The 22,090-nt window shown below is 37.2% G+C and overlaps 1 protein-coding gene across 14 annotated transcripts in view; it reads right to left on the reverse strand.

Annotated features, from left to right (window-relative positions):
• Positions 1-22,090, reverse strand: part of Rev1 (REV1, DNA directed polymerase) — a 77,136-nt gene that overhangs the window by 17,387 nt on the left and 37,659 nt on the right. For 4 of the 14 annotated variants that reach the window (XM_006496153.4, XM_006496156.3, XM_030255639.1 and 1 more), the window contains 7 exons: positions 21,891-22,043; positions 17,799-18,502; positions 15,373-15,480; positions 13,532-13,648; positions 9,118-9,226; positions 4,143-4,271; positions 1,171-1,325 (listed from right to left, as the gene is read on the reverse strand). In XM_006496153.4, coding sequence (XP_006496216.1) covers positions 1,171-1,325; positions 4,143-4,271; positions 9,118-9,226; positions 13,532-13,648; positions 15,373-15,480; positions 17,799-18,502; positions 21,891-22,043 — 1,475 coding nt within the window. Of the gene's footprint in view, positions 1-1,170; positions 1,326-4,142; positions 4,852-9,117; positions 9,227-10,986; positions 11,187-13,531; positions 13,649-15,372; positions 15,481-17,798; positions 18,503-21,890; positions 22,044-22,090 lie in introns of those variants that run through there. The other 10 variants (XM_006496155.4, XM_030255641.1, NM_001359288.1 and 7 more) reach the window with 9 other exon arrangements.

Here is a 22,090-nt window from a genome sequence, read left to right on the forward strand (position 1 = left end):
CTAAGCTTAACTTCTAGTTCTATGCTGTTAATCTGCCTTTAAAGGAGTTTCTATTCAAATATGAGGAAAACAAACATTTAATTTATTCCTCCCTTTTTTCTTTTTGAACAAGAAAGAACTTTTTTGTCCCATGCTACAAAAATTCTACCACCAACCACTTACTTGTATTTGCACATTTTTATTTTACTGCACAGCTGTAAGCAATAATAAAAGTAAGGGAAAGGACACTTCTGCAACGTGTAGAAAGCTAAGCTATTAAACTTCCTTTACACCAGGAGATAGTTAAGGATTCCCATTGTTGAGTAAAACAAGTACACAATAAGCCACGTACTAGTTTAGCATTTGCAGACTAAAAATAGCAAGTCAAGGATTTTTTTTTTTTAGATAAAGTGAAAAAGTGGTTGAAGAAAATAAATGCATAATTCCTCAGTGAATAAAGATGTAGCTGTCATACATTAAATAGGCAAAGTTACATGCTGATATTTAGAAAACAGCTCAACTATGAAACCATGTTTCATTAATCTGTTTAAATCAGGCCATTTTTATAGTTTTATGTAGGGTGGTATGTTTTTCTTCTTAGGGACAGTTTACAATAGTAAGAACTGTCCCTCATATTAGTGAGTTACTTATATACAAATTGAAAATGTAAATTGTAAACACTGGAACACACCATTGTGACATTAACATCGTAGTAATATATTAAAATGAATGTAAATGGAAGTTAAAATTACATTACTGTGAAACTTACCTTCCAACTGTTAAGTGTCAGAGATTTATGTTAGTGGGTAATTCTTAAAGAACTTTGAAAACACTGCATAATCTGTGTAACCCAGAATTATTATTTCTTTGTAACTTATTATTCAGCTTGGCGAGCGCTTTTGATTTGGCAGATTGATTACATGGTATATTTACTTAGTTGGAAACAATTATTTCTACATACTTTTAAAAAAATACCTGCTAGATGAAACATACAATAAAACTACCTGTACTAAAATTTGGGAGAACTTTAGGTCCTTTAAAAAGTATTAATCATTATTAGCTACATCTCTGATAAAAGTGTTTATTCTGGTTTACTTAGAAATGATAAACATTTAAAGTGTTAACATCTTATGAATGCAGTGAATTAATAAACATTTTGCAAATGGAAAAAAAAATAAGCCACATACTAACCAATTCCAACAGAGGCAGCACATTTGGTCTTGTCTTTGATTTCAATACGGAGGGCAGCTGCAAACTCCTCAGGAGAAAGTTTCGTCTCTGCAAGGATGTCCGTGACGTCAATCAGTGCTTCATCGCAGCTGACAGCCTCGATGCTGTGTGTGTAGCTATCAGGACAAAGAGAAGGCAGTGAGTGAGTCACACCTAGGGGCGGCTCTGGGAGTTGTCAGATACTGCAAACACCACCCCACCACCAGCACACCAGCACACCAACACATCTTCTAATCTTAACCTTTCCAAAGTGCCACCATTTAGTTATCTGACTCTGATACAAAGCTAGTGTTCTAATCCTTTACCAAAACTACTACAGCAGAAACGACTGGACCCAGAACACCCTGTACACATGAAAAGCTTCAAAGTGGCAAATGGATCACAATTAACAAAATTTCAAACATGACTTATCAGAAAACTTAATGAACAAAAGTTTACACACATCAATTCAATGACAGCTGTTCATCTAAAAGCAAAATACCACTATTAACTATCTATTATTTATTAAACCCCTGTGACTCTATAGGACAAAGGGGTCTAAATGCTGGCTAGGAGAAACACACCCATATCTTCAAGTGGAAATGCTGTTCCTTTTCCTAACCTTATGTTATCTCCCTTGATAACAGACTACTTGTTTTGACAAGGTAGACAAGAGGAATAATCTCGAAACCATGCAGCAGACTCAGAGCAGAGCAGAAATGGCAGCCATGGAAAGAAGCCTCACAAGCGAGGTCTGCCTCGGTCTACTGTTAGTACAAAGCTTTTGTACGAGGTCTGCCTCAGTCTACTGTTAGTACAAAGCTTTTTTTTTTTTTTTTTTTTTTTTTTTTTTTTTTAAAGATTTATTTATTATTATATGTAAGTACACTGTAGCTGTCTTCAGACACACCAGAAGAGGGAGTCAGATCTTGTTACGGATGGTTGTGAGCCACCATGTGGTTGCTGGGATTTGAACTCTGGACCTTCAGAAGAGCAGTCGGGTGCTCTTACCCACTGAGCCATCTCACCAGCCCATGTACAAAGCTTTTGTACGAGGTCTGCCTCGGTCTACTGTTAGTACAAAGCTTTTGGTAGATTACAAACCAAGCCACCAAAATCTACTCATTCAATAAATAAATACTAAAAATGTTAAGAATAAATGGGTTTTCCCTTTTTTTAAAAAAATAAAGATAATGACTTCTCCTCTGAGAATAGAAACATGCCACTAGAAGTGTTCCCAGAAGAAAAGTGTAAAGGCCCCTAGCTCTCCCTCACTTTTTAGGCTGTAGGTGCAAGCTAGTCATCTCCTCTGGGATGTGGAACTGAGAAGACAGCAGCATCCGTAACAACTGGTTCCCAGCCTTCCCTTGGATGTCATCAATGCCCTAAGCTTGAACAGCATTGCACACCTTTGTGAAGCAGTAACACCAAACTCAAGGGCAGGGACTGGACATTGTTTCTCTTGGTGAGCCTGGCAGAATCAAGCGGCTACCTGTACATCCTGGTTAGTAGTGTTCAGAATAAAGCATAAGAAGAAAAGGCAGGCTCTGTGGGTCTGCACAGCCGCTGCGTGCACATTACAGCTTTCAGCTTAGTGTTTTACAGGGCCCCTGAGTGTGGGGATGAGGGGGGTTCTGCATCTTGTGCCTGTTCTTGGACTCTTCTGTTGGTTTGCTTTTTATCCAACTACTTCGGTGTAATGGATTTATCTTATTTTGTTACCTGTGTTATCACCTAGAAGCAGGCCCGTGTTAGTAATTCACATCACTTAAAACCTTTTCAATTTACACAGAGTCAAGGAGTTTTGAGACCTCTTCTAGCCCTTTACAAAAAAAGAAAAACTACATGATTCTGGCTTTAGAGCATATATAAGTTGCTAAGTAATTTTAATTCTTGTTAATACTGCCTTAGCATTAAAAAAGCCTACACTGAAAAAGAAATCATTTATCTCCTTTCCTCAAGCTAACTCTAATTAACCATTTTAAAAACAATTACCAGAGACTCAATTTATAAAAAGTAACTCTGGGGGGCTAGAGAGATGGCTCAGGGGTTAAGAGCACTGACTGCTCTTCCGAAGGCCCTGAGTTCAATTCCCAGCAACAACTTGATGGCTCACAACCATGCATAATGAGATCTCACATCCTCTTCTGGTGTGTCTTAAGATAGCAACAGTGTACTCACATACATAAAATAATTTTTTTTTAAAGTAATTTTTGGCATACTTAAAGATTTTTAAGATGGCCGGGCAGTGGTGCACACTTTTAATCCCAGCACTTGGGAGGCAGACGCAGGTGGATTTCTGAGTTCGAGGCCAGCCTAATCTACAGAGTGAGTTCCAGGACAGCCAGGGCTACACAGAGAAACCCTGTCTCAAAACAAACAAACAAACAAACAAATAAAAAAAAGAAAAAACAAAAACAACAATTAAAAAAAAAGATTTTAAGATGAAAAACTATTTTTCCATGTCTCTGTTACTGGCTCATCAGTTTTAACTTTACTCAGTTCCAATACAGGGGTTTCCCTCCATTATCCTGGCTGGAATTGAAATTCTAGGACACAGTACATACTATTGCACCTCACTTTGTAAATTCTAATCTTAAATTATAATGCAAATGTAAAAGAGAAGAACCAAATGAGACAAAAGCAGCAGCAGCAACAACAACAAAACCCCAGAATTCTTTTGTCAATCTGCCTCAGGGGAAAGAAACCCAGGCTCACATAGTCCGGTAGATCTCACAATATGCAGTAGCACTTGAACAATGACATAGTGCAAACTCTTCCTGAAACTGAACTCCCAATTACTGAAGCTACATTTACAGCAAAGGCACCTATCAAACCGGCAGGCAGAGGGAAGGAGCACAGGAGGGACAAACGCTAGAGACTCACAATGGGTAATCAAAGCAACCAAAGCAGCAGAGCAGAGGGGATGGACCTGCGCATGCTGTGCACAATACCTGGCCAGTGTTTCATACATTGCCTGGGCAACTTCCCTGCATGCATGAAAATCATACGGAACAGCTTGCAGATTAGGACACAGCTGTTTAGCATATCCAAAAAACATTCCGTTCTTAATGCCAACTTGTCTAGAAAGGAAAGAAAACACAGAAGAGATTACATCAGGAGTCTTCAGCTGACATCCAAGTAGTAAGTGTGTCATTTCTCCCCATGCCACTGATATACAAGTTCCACCTAACTCCCCTTCTCATCAGGGGTTAACAATAGGCAGTAGGAAAACTTACAAGTCAGTTGCCCCCCAACAGAAAATACAACTGTTTCACTAGAGTAAATGACATCTCTTTTGTCTATAGCTAAACACTTGTAAAACTTGACCTCTGGCCCCTTTGCAGAGATGCCAGCATGCCATATGCTGGTGATATCACAACCACCACAGAGCAGGAATGTGCTGTCAAACAGTTCTCTTCTCCTAATACATGGCACGGTATAGCCAGGCTCATCCCCCAAAGACAAAGCAGATAACAAAAGAACTACACAGAACAGTGCTATGTGACAGACAGACAAAGTGTACTCATCCTATTACCACCCAATTCCCAATTGACCAATTCCAATGCTCCTCAATGGCTCCGCAGTGGTTGAGATGCCAACAGCATTGAATGGTAGGACATCACTCTGGGCAGGAGCCAGGGTTCCACAACTTTGAGGGACCTAATTGAAAACGGTAAATTTTAAATCTATTGTGTCTCAATGCCCCACATTACCTTTGATATTTGGAGCATTCAGCATAAAACTACAATTATGGAATTATACATAATTAGTAAAATTCCATTTTATTACTCTGTAAAGAATCAAGAAAAAAAATCACAGTAAAAACACAAGCAAAATAAAGCAATGTTTCACCAGATTACATAATACTGTGCAGGATGACCATGGTTATTCCATACATCCGTTCAGAAAAATGCACCAAGCATGGACTTAGTTGGCAGTATGTATGCTTAAGAAACAGTTACGATTGTTTCTTGGCCTCTTGTTAAGGTGACTAACCAGTCTTCTATTACTATGCAGAGGCTTCTGGGACTTTCCTGACATTCACCTCAGCAGACAGAGAACTACTAAGAATTAGGAAACCTCTCAAGTTATTCAGAAGCATACCCAAAACTACATGCATTTTTCATATAAATCAAAGCAATAAATTATTTCAGCATCAAGTCTTAGATGCACAGAGGACCTAATAAGAAGCAAAGACAGGAAAGAAGTAGTGACTGACAGTAAAGGCAGCTGAAGCAGTTATGTGCAGTTACAGTATCAGGTATTCTACAAGGTACTGGGTGTACCCCACAAACAGACCCCAAGATGTTTGTGAGCATGTCCCTGAATCTACCCAGCTTGATCTGAGTTACAGTCAGCAGGTCTTAATAAACCAATATGTTTATCAATACATGGAAATACAAATACAATAGTTTAGATAGGTACACATAGTTTAAATGTTATCAGAAATGGTGTTTTTATAATGCATAGTTTTGAAAAAGGGTAAACTTTTGGTAATAAAACTCTAAAATATATAAGTTCAACATTCAAATTAAAAGTCAGTAACTCAGTCTTAAGGCATACGTCACACTGATCCTATATACATTCTATTTCCTTTCATTTTAAAATTTCTATATATATACAAAAAATTTCACAAACATTGCTTAGGAAAAATGTTACTGGTACTTAGGTACTCATGCAACTTTCCATAGAGAAAAGTTTCCGTGGATAGCTGCAGGTGGAGCTTCTGACCCACCTGCTTCCATCTCAAGTGCTAGTGAAGTACAAATGATGCCAAAACACCCAGGGTTTTGCTGAGCTTTTGAATCTAACCCAGGGCCTTGTGCATGCTGGGCAAGTACTCTTCCAACTGAGCTACATCTCCCACCATAAGGCCAAGTGTGAGGTCACTGCACACTATAAAGAAGTTCTGAACTAAAGAAACAAACCCAGGAGGCATCCTCATAACTGAGGGAAACACATACTTTCCTTGGGGAAATGCTCATGAAGCCAAGATTGGTTTCAGAGAATATAAACCAGTGAGGACAAATCACAAAAGAAGTCTGCCAGGCATGATGCATGCTGGGATTGCAGCACTTAGATGGTAGCAGAAACTGGATTTTGAGTTTGAGGGCAGGCTGGGATACAGAAAAAGTTTCAATCCAATTGAGCTACACAATGATAACCTGTCATACAACAAACAAAGTCTGAGGTGGCTCTAATAGAAAACAGTGATTCATGTGTCCCTCCTCAGTAAAATCCATGCAGAGAAGGCATTAAAGCTCTGCTTCTAAGTATGTGGTACTTATGTATGTAGAACTCATGACATGTTTTAAAGTATGGCACATACTCTTACTGCCACAGGCTTGGCTAAGACACAGTTCTTTGGGGTTGGACTAGGCAATATAAAAAAAGCATCAAATCAGTACTGGCCACTCAACATACTACATTACCACAAACCCTTCTCATTAAAGAACTGTAAATGTTCTTACAAAAGAACGTGAACAGAGAGGTTTAGAATGCCTGTTTTCTTACTTCTGAGGTTGTGTTTAAGGAACAGCCTTGAATCTGCTGTGCAGCAAGCAGTAGGTGACACTAAGTTCCTTCTAGTCCTGTCTTTGCCTCCCACAGGTCACAAGATAGCATTACCATCTGTCTGCACTACCTTGTCTGTTGCTTATACTCGTCTAGCCCTTTCTTCAGGACATGTAGCTCCTCAGCACATGCAGCACTACTCCACACACACTGCGCCATCTCCTCACACTGCATTCTTTACAGCTTCACATTACTCTATGTCAAGCTCAGTAATGCACAGGACTAAGTTGTCCAACCTCAGAAACATTTCTCTGATAAAATTAGATTTGTATAGAAAAAGGGAGACAAGAAATTGTTTTGAATACCTTCATTAGGAAAACCATTCTAGAAAATAGAAAATTACAATGAAAATAAGAAACTCCACAGACGTGGATTTACTTGGGTTTTGCTTTTCAAATTCATTTTTATCTTTTTAGTCAAATCTGAACTAAACACACACTGTTTAACTAGTACACAGGTGACTGCCACATACTATCTGGTACTCATCTTCTCTCACCCTAACTATTGTGGCCTCCTGCTTGGTGGTTACACCTGTGGTCAATACAAATATACCACCCAAGTAAGAGGCCAGTGAGTCCAGTGCTACCAAACTAACAACACGCCCACCCTGGCACAACCGTGGACTTCCACCCAGCATTCCTCCTTGAGCCAGCTGGCGTGCACCAAGACCTAAAGAGGAGTGTGGCATGTCCTGAGCCCTCACTTTATCAACTAGCAAGGTGTACTTCTGGGCATCTTTATGTCCTCATGCACTGGTCACAACTGGCCATTAGTAGCCAGGTTGCCATTTAATACTATCTATACACAAAGCTCTGAACTGCCTTTGCTAACAATTACCAACAATTCTAACACATTTCCATTTTACTTAATTATCCTTAGTAAAATAAGTTTCAAAATTTTGGCCATATCAATTAGCAATAGTAAAACACAGTTTTGTTCACGATAAAACTAAACTTAGTGAACATATATGTTTGACATATCATAAAATAGCTAAGAACTTAATATGTTTTATAGTTATGCATACTTAAATATATTTTAGTAAAATAAAATTTTAATAAAATTACCAGTATTTTAAACAAACTACACTGATAATACTATGCTGAGCTCAAATATTTTATGTTCAGATCAGACTTTCTTAAATAATCCCAAATCTGAAAATATTGAAAACTATAACAATTTAACTTCTTCCATGGTCTTTCAATCAACATGTATCGGTGATGCATGAGGGCTCACTCAGTAAGGCAACAACGTCTGAATTTAATTAGTAAAAAAGAAAACAGATTTCTCTGAGCAGTTACTACTCCTTCTGTAGCGGGTATACTCTGGTATACTTTCTACATTTTTCGGTTATGGGTTGAGTTTAGGTCATCATGCTTGTGTGCTCGCTCTAACTGCTAACTGACTGGCACTTACATAGTTATCTGTTATATAAGGCAAATAATAATTGTGGCTTCCAATTATTGTAAGATAACTGCCTACACTAAAGTTAGTAATAAAAAGTTTATACGTTCTTACTAATTTGAAGTGAGAATAGGTCTGACGGTATTAAATACTTTCCTTACAATTTAAACGGTAATCAAGTTTCAGCTTAATGTTCTGTGTTTATGTTCTTGAATATATCTGTGCAACACGTGTGCCTTGTGTCCATGAAGGCCGTAAGAATTAAGACAGTCAGGACCTGGAAGATGGAGCTGTGAGGCACTATGTGGGTGCAAGAAACTGAACTTTTTAATCTTCTGCAAGAACAGTTGCTCTTCACTGTTACCTTTCCAGCCCAAGTTCTAACATACAAAAAAGAAGCTTTTTGGGGCTGGAGAGATGGCTTAGTAGTTAAGAGCACTGACTGTTCTCAGAGGTCCTGAGTTCAGTTCCCAGCAACCACATGGTGGCTCACAACCATCTGTAATGGGATCCGATGCCCTCTTCTGGTGTGTCTGAAGACAGAGACAGTGTACTCATATACATAAAACCTATACATAAAATAAATAAATGAACCTTTAAAAAAAAAGAAGTTTTTCTTATTTGTAAGGAGATTGAATAAATAAGGCCCTACTTACCACATTTCAAAAAAAAGAAAAAAGTAACTTTCAATTTTATACCTCAAAGGTGATAAACACAACGCCTAATTTTTTTTTTTTTTTTTGGTTTCACTGGAGGATATATCATGAGGAGCTATTATATTATTTAAAATTAACATGCAGTGTAAAAGAAGGACTCAGGATAAAAATATTTCTTTTCATACGTATTAATATATGTTGAAATCAAAGGCTTCATGTGCAAGACATATCTTTCTAAAAGTACATAAAAACTAACTATTCATTAAGAATTAGAGCTCACTTAGCTTCTACATACCTGGCTTCATAACTACAAGAAGCAATCTCAGCTTTTGACAGAACAGAATCAATTCCATTTGTTTGTGTAGAATCTTGATTCTCCCATACTGATGAATCTGGTATATCTGCTTTAAGATAAAATTTAATTACTAAGTTAAAAATTTGTTTTCCTTAACTTTTATTAAAGAAATCTGTTTTCTATATTTTCAAATGCAAATGTTTAAATTCCAAATACCTATTAAACTGGACAATAGTACAAATAAAACTAATAAACTGTTTTCTTTCATTATATTCTTCAGCAACAGTCAGATAAAAACACGTCACATCACAATAAATGCAAACTCTCTCTCCTGTAACACAGCGGAGACAAGGGGTAGACAGGGTGGAGGACCAGGGAGATAAGCTCCCTCCCTTGCCTTAGGAGAGCTATGCAGCTCACTGTAATGGGAAAAAGTTAAAAGAAAATACAAGTTTCTTAGAATGATTTTTTTTGGTTATTTCCTAAAAGAAATTTCCATAGAACTTTATAAAACTATTATGTTAAAGAAAAATCAACTTTCTGATAAAACAGTAACTTAGTAATACTTTTTAGAAACTTTTATATTCAGAAATTAAGCCAGTGTAAACAGATGATCTAATCTATACACTACATATATACATATATGCACATACATACATAATATGCATATATGTATAGTATGTAAACATGTCTTCATATATTACAAAGATGCTTCATCTTCAAGGTTTTTCTTCTATACACACCAGGTAAAAACAGACTAATAGTATTATTTTCTACTTCTAAGTTTAGCAACTGCACCTTCATGTTAAAAACTTGAGCTCTATTACAATCAGTAGTAACTGCTTTACAGACCATAATTCTAGTCTCAATAGAACAATAGCTCACCAACATTTCTAATATCCAAACCAAATTTACAATCTCACTCAGATATATAAAAGTGCCCAGCCTAGAGAACCTAGTAGCTACATAACAGAGATTCACTAATAATTGAGAAGTATATAAAAGTTTTGGCCTTAGTCTCAGGATACTATTAGGTTAAAGATAAAGTATGCTTTTATACAACTTTTTATTAAAATCATACTACATTCTTAAAACACGATCTCAAACATGGTTTTACTCTATAAACATCATTAGTAAAGCAAGGCTCACTTATCACTTTCGCTAATCCCAAAGCTGTTCTAAGTACACTACAATAGCACACAGTAGCAACAGCTAGCACAGTACTCACTACCTCTTTTTCACTAAATTAAGAGCCTCAATGCTCCATGAAAACAAGCAAGTTATTGCACCACCAGAAAAACACAACACAGTATCTGGCTTCATTGGTACAATAACTCTTCCTTATCTGACCAATAGCCATCAACATCTTTAGCTAATGTACAACCTGTGTAAGTATTTCCAGATCCTAGCACCCATACATGAACACCACAAATACAAGCCAAACTCAGAACTGGTATCTTGGTGGGAGTTAACTGTTACTTGCGTCTAAAAATAAAAACAAGAGTACGCAATGTGCACTATGTCTTTTGGTAAAATGTAAATATATGCCACACTCTTATGAACTCAAGACAGAAAGTGAGCAGATTATTCAGTGTTTCTGTATCAGTCCACTATCTATAAGAATTTAAGGGTTGTCAGTAACAGACCAACAGAGGGTACCACTAAACAAAGACCACAGCCACAATCTGCTATCTTCCAAAGTTATAACCATGAATTATGCTTTAAAAGGGAGTTACATGACAGTTGTATTTGAAGGGCTATTTAAATAAGAATCTCCTTTGAAGTGAAATCAGAGTGTGGTCCATGCGCCCCCAATGCCCTGGCCTGAGAGGCAGCACCATGGTGTTCCTCTTCACTGGGCTGGCTGACCTGTTCCACAGTGCAGCAGAGTGCGTGGGTCTCTCCACCAGCGGAGTGAGTTGCTTCATGTGAGATTCTGGGAAATGCAGGGATACACTGTCCTCACTGGAGGGCAAAGTAGAGAACTGCTGATCAAAACTTGACAAACTAGACGGGCACATGGAGAATGTGGAGGAACGGTTGGAGAAATCAGAGGCCAGGACACAAGTCTGTGAAAAAGAAATCGCTGAGAATAAATCTATGACTAATACGATTTTTTAAACTGTTGCTCTTTAGAATGAAAACTGAAGTTTGTTGAAGGGATAGAAAACATCTGCATCCTGGGAATCCAGGAAGGGGTAAAAGGCCCCAACCACAAAGTGCAGAGGTCAAATGGCTCTGAATGACGTCATCAACGAGATGATTCAGGAGACAGCTTACAAAGGAAGTCACGGATGGATGAGACGCCCTGCTTAATCGAACCTAAGTTCTGAATATAAGGAACAAGAAACCAGTCTCTAAAAAAGACTAAAGATGCTTTTTTGGTTCTAATATTCTGCCTTATCTAACCACACAAACCAAAATATTAGAACGATTTTTATAAAGCTGGTGTGTAGAAGTCAAAGATTTTGACTTCTAAACTGATCATTAGTACTTTGGGGTTTTGGTGCTATCTCTAATAATGATCTAAAGAAAGAGAGACAGGAAAAGTGGAGCAAAAGAACAGGAAAACAAGTTCTGGGCACAGGTGTGGCTGTGAACTTAATAAAGACAATCTAGTCCTTTTATGTATAGCAAATATTTTTACAGGCTCCAAATGAGTCAAAGGGCTTAAGATACAAATATGAATGTCCTCAAGTTAAAATAAGAATATCAAAGTACTATAGTCACTTTTTCTAAGGAGAGGAAAGAAAATCTTGTGTCAATTTTCAATACCTAAATGTTTCCCCTACTACTTGGCTTCTGTTGCACCATCCAACAGAAGTGAAGGAGATAGGAATTATAGAAGGCTGTTAAAGTATTATAAAAATCCAGTGGCTACAAAGATGAAGATAATTAAGTTATCAAGGAAAATATTTTACTGCAAAACCATGTATGGCCAGACAGTGATGGAAAGAAAGACAAAAGAAGATCAGCGCCCTGCTACTTTCAAAGAACAAGTGCCTACCAAGGTCAAAATCTAGACGCAGACTGCTCAAACAAGCAGCTGACTTAGACTGTACCCACCAGACTGAGCAACAAAGGAACTTAGAGAAGCCAGCAAGCATACACATCTGGGTTTTTTTTCTTATTTTGACAGCTGTTCACTAAGTATTCACTTAAGTGTTCAACATGTGACAAGTGCGCTTCCTTCCTTTCTTGCTTCCTATAACAAGAGTTTTTATCTTTTTAATAATACCATATACAAAATACAGAGAGAAAAAGCAACCGTGTACAAAGGAACACATAAGAAACTAACTAACCATAGACCATGAAGCGAAGCCTCCACAGGGTCAAGAAGGTCCCCACATCTACTGACACAAATCACTAGGATCCCAAAGCCGCTGAAAACCTTTACCAACTACGAAAGCCTTAGAACACATGAGAAGTGGATACACACGTCAGGTACAAACGTGAGTCTACAGCTGCCCTTCCCGATGTTCACTGTGAAGCAGATGACTGCAACCCACAAAAACTAACTGTAGAAAAGAAATCCAGACATCCAGACTTTGTTTTGCCTCATCAAGGGTCTTTTCTAAAATTATCCCCGTGTTTTATATCTAACAAAACAGGGAACAGAAGTAACTGGGATAAAACCAAGCTAGAACCTCTTTACTGCGCTGTATGTCTTTCATCTGGTTAATGTTTTTCTAAAAGAATTATTTTAAAAAAAAATTGTGGTTTTACAAGATACTCTACAAGGAAACTAATGTGAAAGACTTTCGAGGTAAATAGTTCTTAATAACTTTAAGGCAGGGCAATAAAAACATATGAAGATCTTATGATTGTAAAGAGTCTAGTTTTCCAAGACAGCTATGAAGATGTTTCTTCTAAGAAACAAGTTCACTCAAATGAGGCATCTAGATTCTAGTTCCAACAGAGGTTGTGTCCTTCCTACTCGGTAGCCTTCCCTTGAAAGTACTGCTGTGGTGCCATCTCCCAAAGTCTGGGATTAGGTACCATGGTGTCTACCTTTAAAATTCTTAAAAATACTGATGAACACAATCTTCAGTATCTTTACTGTGACATGAGCCAAATGGCTAATAACTTATCCGGATCAATGTTTCTACGAAGCAATCAAGCTTTTCATTCCCAATTTAAATTATAAAAAGTAGACTAATCACCGTTTTAAAAATCATACCTCACTGAGTTCCAGGAAAACACCATCATCCAATTCCAGAAATCAATAACTATACACCAGTCATCTGTTTAGATTCAGATTTTGTTTTGACTCAAGTTGTCACTAGCATCCTTAAAGCCTTCAGCTTGGAAGAGCTAATTATTCTAATTCTACTTTTACTTCTACAGCACCAACACCACCAGCAACATCCGAGGCCATCCATAGGAGCGTATGGGTTCAAGAACTCGTGTGTACCTGCTTTTCCTCTCAGGGCTCTATTCTGGTAATACTGCCATTCCAGCTGCGGGTTAGCACCAGGACGCAAAGGCGCCGTTCCCGTGCCTCTGTTACTTGTAACAGCCACTGGTTTTCCTGTGAGAAAAAAATTACATTTTTTTCTCTAAGTACAAAAGGATGTTAAGAACAGGTAATAGAAACATTTTTATGAGATTTTAATTACATAAGTTGATCTTTAATCACATAGGCATTAAGTCTTCAATAAACTAATATACCCATCACCATATAACTCGCCTAAGGTTTTCATTTTCATTAAAAGGGACAGTTTCAGCAAGTTTTTTTTTTTTTTTTAAAAAAGACAGGGTCTAGGAAGTCCTGGAATTCTCTATGTAGACCAGGCTATCCAGGAACTACCAGAGATCCACCTGCCTCCAGAGAACTGGGATTAAAAACATGTGCCACCAAGTATGACTCCAAGTATGATATTTCTGATAAACTGACTCAATCTAAAAGCAGCAGAGGAATTTTCCCATGGCTTTTGATTTCTTTTTTTTTTTCTTTTTGTTAAAGATATATTTATTTCATTTATATGAGTACACTGTAGCTGTCTTCTGACACACCAGAAGAGGGCATCAGATCTCATTATAGATGGTTGTGAGCCACCATGAGGTTGCTGGGAATTGAACTCAGGACCTCTGGAAGAGCAAGCAGCCAGTGCTCTTAACCGCTGAGCTATCTTCTCCAGCCTGGCTTTGGATTTCTTACAATGAAAAATGGGCAACTCAGACCCCAGATTCAGATTGTAGGAGTGGATAATTGGAAGAAAAACTATAAACAGACTTTTTATAGTTCTGTAGGTTCAACATGTATATTTATCCTTTTAATTTTATTTAAAGAGAAATAAGTTAGAGATTCATAAATAGCAATCAAATTCTGCATTTTGATTATATATATAAAATAAAATGTGAATTTTCAGACCCCCAGGTTTTGCTTTGGTTAAGAACATTACTTTAATGTTTCATTTTCTTTGTGTATGTATTAAGTTACAAGACAGCTATAATGTTGTAAAATTGATTTAGATATAACACAGGTTTAGAGGGCAAGCAGCTCAGAACAAAAAAACACATACACACAGAACCTTCTTGCCCTCCATAGACGCTAAACAAAAATCACAATCTACTAGCTGGTAAGTTATCCATAGGCTAAAATCAAATTCCTTTACATTCTAAACACCCTTTCAGAGCTGAGTGGCAACTTTACTGAGGACAAAATTAAGGCCCTGTTGGGAACCTAGAATTTTACTAGGATTTTCAGTCCCCTAACTCCTATTTAGTTAAGAGAAAATGCTAATGTAGCTATCCTGTCCAGAAAGAACTTAAGAAAAATCCTGAATAAATACTTCTAATGCAAGTAAGCAGTACATAAATAAACCTAAAATTTCATTAACAACAGACTGCCCAGATGACTCAATGATACAAAATTATCTCTCACAAGCCAAAAGTTAGGGTGTTTACCTACAATGAGGGTGGAGAGCTATTTGAACAGGAAAAATAGAAAGTCTGAAGACAGGAGATACCAGAAAATTCCCTTTAACAAACTATAAAAAGATATGGAAAATATTCAGAAGGCCTCATCTATGTGATAATAGAGTCCTCAATTTAAGATCCTCTTTTCTGTATATTTCACCTTACACCAAGCACTAGTTTTCTAATTTTCCTACACCTGTGATAATGGAGTCCAGCCAATTTGAAGAAAGGAACTGATCTGACCAAGGAAAATCAAAATACTTTTCAATTAGGACATATATACACATAACAATCTATCAATTTTCTTAAAGCAGACCTTTGAGGAATACAGACCTTTGAGATCTGGTCTATTTCGTATACCCACTGATACAAAGAAGCAGTCCATATCAACGTGCATCACACAGCTCTGATGTCTGGGTGAGCTCAACACTGACATAGTGCCTAGAAGGAAAAAGAGAACATTCAAACCCAAGCTAATTCTTCTTACTAAAAACAGGTCTAGCTCATTTTCAAAATCATATTGAAGATGAGTGGCATCTTAATATAGAATATATTACGGACTGTGTACTGCCCCAATAAACAAATATTCACTTTCTTTAGTTTTCTGATAGAATTTTAAATCAATTCTAATGATATTATATCATTTCCTATTCTACTTTCTAAAAGTCTTATCTTAAAATTATGACTTTATTTAGATAGTTTAAAAATATATGTTTATAACAATATTGCTGTCTGCAGTTTCACATGCTGAGTTCCATGGAGCTAAGTCATCTTTGATAAGCTCCATTCCCCACACCCTACAAACATTATTTAATGAAACATCAACAATGGCTACTACCACTCAATGCACCTGGGTAGGTTCAAGACATAGAGGTTTACAAGGGTTAATTTAGATTAATTCTCACAGCACTAACACTCCTACCTTTTACAGACTAGTAAATCCTACAGCCAGTGAGTGCCTGGTTTGAATTCTAAGCTCTCAGACGTTCATGCTACTATTCTCATTAGACATGCTTCAAAAGGCAGTCCACAGAACAAACATCTCTACACAGCGGAAACTTTTCTTACACCATTACATGTTACTAGTTCTGGAGCATGTTTATTACATTTATGCAGATGAAGGTAAATATTATCTCACTAGGACAATAAATGACTTAGAATAACCATAGATGTGTTTATAAGGGTTATTATAATCCAACTATTAGGACAATATTACCTTATAATAACATCATTATTACTTCTCCTGGTACTCAAAATTTAATAGTACAGGGCCTAAATCTAAGAACCTAAAATCTAGGAACTTTTTAACCTTGCAAAGAGTTCTGATCTCAGAGAATATTCTTGCCTACCAGCTTTATAAGTAAAAAAAACAAAAAAACCAAAAAACAAAAAACACCCTTACTCCCAAACAATTGAGCCACTTCATGTATTAACTGTGAGGCAACTGTCTAGTCTCACTAGGTACAAGGCACTAAGCCTTTCTCCATGTTGTCTTTATGCAAACATAAGCTGGACGTCACTGATTCCTGCCGTTCCTCTTACAGAGAGAAAATAGGCAGGGAAGGCAGATGTCCATGCATGCTCCCGTCGCAGGAAGTGGCAAGGGTTCAGATCCAGCCTACATGATCTAGCTCAAGCCCTTGCCGTTATCTATGAACATTTCAATAATCACAATCTCTCTTTCTTCTGCAGTGCAAATCATCAAACTCAGGACTCTGCACATATAAGGCAAACAAAGATCACAACTCTACTGGTTCAAAGTGTTATGAAACAGAAGGTAAACAACGTAAAATAGTATTAAATATTTAAGGGGTACAGAATGTATGAATAAAATACCTATCAAAAGCTTTCTTACAATATAAAAATTTATGAATTTACTCCCATTCATGAACCTAATTCATAATAGTATTTTAAAGGTTTCAAAATTAAATGACTTTCAGGTTAAAAAAAACCAAGATATAACATAATCTAATACCTATGGTGTTAAAAAAGCATTTTGACTGAAAGTATGTTGGAATAATCAAACAAATTTAACAGCAACAAACACTCACACAGAACGACCACACAACTTTCTGAAAGCCCATTAGAGTCTTTCTCTCTTTGCCTCCCTTTTCACAGTTATAAAGATTACTATCACATAATCTTGGAACTGTCTTTTTGCCAAAAACCCACAAAAGAGAGCCAAACCCTTTGTCAAAAACAGCCAAAACTTCAAACTGGATCTGAACTAGAATCTGGTTTAAGTAACAACTGTCACACAACAGCTTCCTGTTGGATTTAGATGACAAATATTAAGCACACACATAAACAATCTATGTAGATATAAAAACAATAATCTAAGATTACCACTGTAAGTTCAACAGTTATATGTCATTGTTTAATTTTTAATGAAGCAGGCTTCTAGAAATTCACAATTACCCTTACCAATCAACTTCATTCTCACAGGAGATTAGGCATGGAATATAAAATGTTATATTTATACAGTTCAAAACCAACAATGTATAAAAGTCTCCATGAGGAAGGAATACTTGGAATCCCAGTTCTGACAGTGTTGAAATGACCTAACATTTTAAGTTACCACAATTAAATCTAAAATTAAAAAAGTAATAAAGTTTTCAGGTATACTTACTATAACTTATATAACCTGGTATTCCTGAAGGTTTTCTATATTAAGAAGTTTGTAATAATTAGAATACTAATGAAAACATCTGAACAAAATTAAATAGAACTGTTTTGAAGAAAACAATTTTAGTATCTACCTGTGTCAGTTACAACAAGAGAAGACCTGCCTGTTTTCACTTTTTTTAACTTTTCCCTTCCCGGAAAGATACCACTACTTTGTCTCTGTAGGGTATTGACAAACTCAGTCAATTCACACTTCCATGTTGAGATGTGATGCAGTCTTGAACGAGAATAGAAATCTGAAATGAAGTTGCAGTCCGAGGGTTTGGATGGCACTGAAGGCGCTACTTTACTAAGAGTCAGAACAGAAGTGCTTTTTGTGCTTGAAGGCCCCTGAACAGTGGAGTGGTGAGCACCATTGATTTTAGTGTTACTGTGCAAAGATGGTGAGAGAGAATTAGTTCTGTGTGGACTCCGCAAAGCATCTGCACTTCTGGTGCTGTGTTGCAAGTGCTGCACTGTGCAGTCTCTGAAGTCCGCGTTGCTCTTCTCTGCCCTCTTCTCCTCCTGGGTGGAGTCTAAAGATAGCCTGCTAGCAACACTGTTGCCCACAGGCACCAAGCAATCCTGTGTCTTTAAGGCACCATTTGAACTATGGGTGTGTCCATTAAAAATGACAGCGGTATCTCTGGGATGCATTACTCCATTCTGTTTCCTTCCTGGAAATGTATGTTCCAGATCCTCAAAACTAAAATCATCATTTACACCGTCTTCATTCCAGCTGCTCAGTCCATTTGCTTTCACTTCACTTTCTGTCTCAATCTTCTTAATTATGTGATTTCTAAAGTATAAGAAGAATCTAAGTTAATGTATATGATTTGAAAGCTTTAAAAAAATTCTTTGTGACTTACTGTTTCCCTCTTAAATACGCTAAGCCATAGACATTATATTTTTGTTTCAACCAAGGATAAGCCTTGTCTAAACTAAGGAAACATTGATATTTTCTTTCTTTTCTTTTCAATAATAAAAAGAGCGTCTAAGTTGCCTCTAAGTTGCCTACTCTTTAAATGGCCTTCTACTGACATTTATTACTGAAATTATAGGCAGGCACAGGCATGTCCACTGGTATTCTGAAACTTTCTATAGAAAAACTATCTACCACCTCTAACTTCCAAAGCACAGGAGTTGTCTTGTATTTACTATTTGTTTTTCATAAAATGATCAGTAAGTTTTCCCTCAGACCCTGCTTCTAGTTTTACTGTACTTCTTATGTAACACATTAAACCCAATACCACAGCACATGGGACTGAAGTCGCTAGTTAACTCCAGTCAACATGAGAGCTAGTGAGACTGTATTCAACCACAAACCTGCTGGCTTACTGCTATTCCAGATGGTATGGTGTAAGAATCAAGTATGCAATATTAATTTCTCAGTACAATATTTTTTTACAAAAAAAGACAACACTTGAACAATTAACCCAGAACTGTGGACTCAGATGCCACAGACATCCAATGGCAATCAAGATCATATGGTCACAGGCTTACAAATGCAGGCAGGATCTATGACAAATGTTATACTAAATTCACATCCTGGTTACATGTTTTGTTTTATTTTTTAAGCAACATTAATAAGGACAAAATTCATTTGTCTTCATAAAGACATGTAAGTAACAATATCCAAAACTGGATTACTCCAGTAATTCATTCTTTCAAATATCTGTCTACAGTGTTACTCCAATTACTCTTCCAACTCTAGTCTGAGGGTCAGACTACAGCACTACCAGATGTTGTTCTTAAGGTCCTCACCCTAGTGCCAACTCAACTTTTTGGTAATGATGATCTGACTACATAGAAAAACCATACAGGATAAATGCAAAACAAACTCCCCAACCATTTCTACTTGTCTTAGGCCCTGGCTGAATCTTTCATGCACTTTCATGTCTTTCATGTCAGCCAATTCTGAGTACATCCAACTCTCATAAAAGGCCGGTGAAGGAAGAACACAAACTGGAATTATTAAAAGAAAGCCTATTTAGTCCCAAATCAGAGAAAGCCTGCCTGCCTGCCTGCCTGCCTGCCTGTTAGGATAAAGAATAGAGCAGGAAGTGAAGATCCATTTAGATATCTTAAAGGTGCAAATTACACTAGCTCTCACCAAACACCCAGAAGTCAACAAAGTGATGTAAGTATATGTGTGTGTGTGTGTGTGTCATGAAAGTGCATGAAAGATTCAGCCAGGGCCTAAGACAAGTAGAAATGGGTAGGGAGTGTGTGTATGTATATGTATATGTGTGTGTGTGTGTGTGTGTGTGTGTGTGTGTGTGTGTGTGTGTGTGTATATATATATATATATATATATATATATATATATGAATGATGGTTTGTATATTCTTGGACCAGGGAGTGGCACCATCTGGAGGTGGCCTTGATGGAATAGGTGTGACCAGGTTGGAGTGGGTGTGTCACTGTGGGTGTGGGCTTAAGACTCTCACCCCTGTTGCCTGGAAGTCAGTCTTCCACTAGCAGCCTGTGGATGAAGATGTAGAACTCTCAGCAACTCCTGGGCCATGCCTGCCTGGATACTGCCATGCTCCCACCTTGATGATAATGGACTGAACCCCTGAATCTGTAAGCCAGCCCCAATTAAATGTTGTCTTTTATAAGACTTGCCTTGGTCATGGTGTCTGTTCACAGCAGTAAAACCCTAACTAACACAATATATACATATACATATATACATGTACGTACATACATATATATATATATAAAATTCAGGCAAGCACAGGACTTAAACCCCAGCACTCAGAAACAGAGGCAGGCAGATCTCTGTGAGTTCAAGGCCAGCCTGGTCTACAAAGTGAGTTATAGGACAACCACACACACACAGAGATAAATCCTGTCTCAAAACAAAACAAAACTCTGACAATTAGCTTTCTGGTATCACTATATTATGGCTCTTTACATGATCAATAGTAGCACAACCAACAAAAATGCACGTATTGCTGGCAAGAATACATATAGTTAATAATACATGCTGTTGCTTTGCTGGTACCTCAGGTAGACAAATGCATATTTTGAAAACAGCTATGTAAAATATAAAGTAAAACACGCATTTAAGCAAGTAACAATATTTTTATTTGTATTAAGAAGTCTGATCTCAAAGGTAAATTCTTCCTAAAACTAGCAACAGAAATAATATTGTGAAAAATCTATTTTCTACTTGCATCAGTTTAGGGGGAAAAAGGCATATTTTGTGCTTTTCCTGTTATTAGTGATTATTAGTGATAGTATGTTGAAGACTAGTAGTTTGAAGTATATTAAAGAATTTTGGGGTGGACTTCTGGGTGAGTAAGGCAAATAACCGGTGACAAGAAGAAAAAACTACAGAGGCAGTGACGTTGAGTCCTCCAGGTGAGATTCCTCATCTCTTGGGGAAAACCCAACTCCCACAGCAAGCAGCTTAGTAAAAAAGACAAGGACAGTGACAGTGACCACTTGATGCACAAGTTAAGGCAACAGGCCACTCTGAAAGAGAAGCCAATGCACTCAGAATTACTGCAATTAAAACTTAAATCAACATATTTTTTAAAAGTATATAGTAACGTCTAGAGTGACTCTACAACTATAACTGAGAATCAACAACTAATATATTTACAGACTTAAAATTACAAATATTTAAATTTCCAAAAGCAAACTGCAAACATAAGCGACTTAATTCTTTTTCTTTTCTTTTTGTTTTTTTTTTTTGTTTTGTTTTTTGTTTTTTTCTGAGACAGGGTTTCTCTGTGTAACCCTCCTGGCTGTCCTGGAACTCACTCTGTAGACCACGCTGGCTTCGAACTCAGCCATCCGCCTGCCTCTGCCTCCCAAGTGCTGGGATTAAAGGCGTGTGACTCCATGGAGCATAAGGAAAACCGTTCAGTTTTTCAGAAAGTAACATACTTCAGAAAGCTGCTTACCAGAAAATACTTTTCATGAAAATCCACAAGAAAGAATTTAGCATAACTAGAAAAACTTGTTTATACTGTGCTTCTCTAACTTTACTACAAAACGGGTTCATTTATAGGTTCATTTATAGGGTTCATTTATATAGCCCTATACATAATTTAAAATGTTTATGAAAGTTGAATGCCCAGCTTTTAAAATATTTGCTTCTATCTTCAGTAGGACAGGGACCATACTCACTACTAAAACCATTTTTGTTGGCTTTCCAATGTACACAAACTTACACCCTGTTGTTGAGCTGTTTGGCTCTATTGCTTGGACCTGGCCCAGGATCCTCAGGTTTGCACACAGGATTGAAGTTGAGACTCTTCTGTGCAGCCGACGGCTTGGTGTAGAGCTGATAGGGAGCAGAGGACAAGAGTCTCCCAGCTTTGATGCTGAAACAGAAAGGCAATACCAAATCAGTTTCAGACTAGGTAAGAGT

This window comes from Mus musculus, chromosome 1 (assembly GCF_000001635.26).
Source record: "Mus musculus strain C57BL/6J chromosome 1, GRCm38.p6 C57BL/6J".
Lineage (NCBI taxonomy): Eukaryota > Metazoa > Chordata > Mammalia > Rodentia > Muridae > Mus > Mus musculus.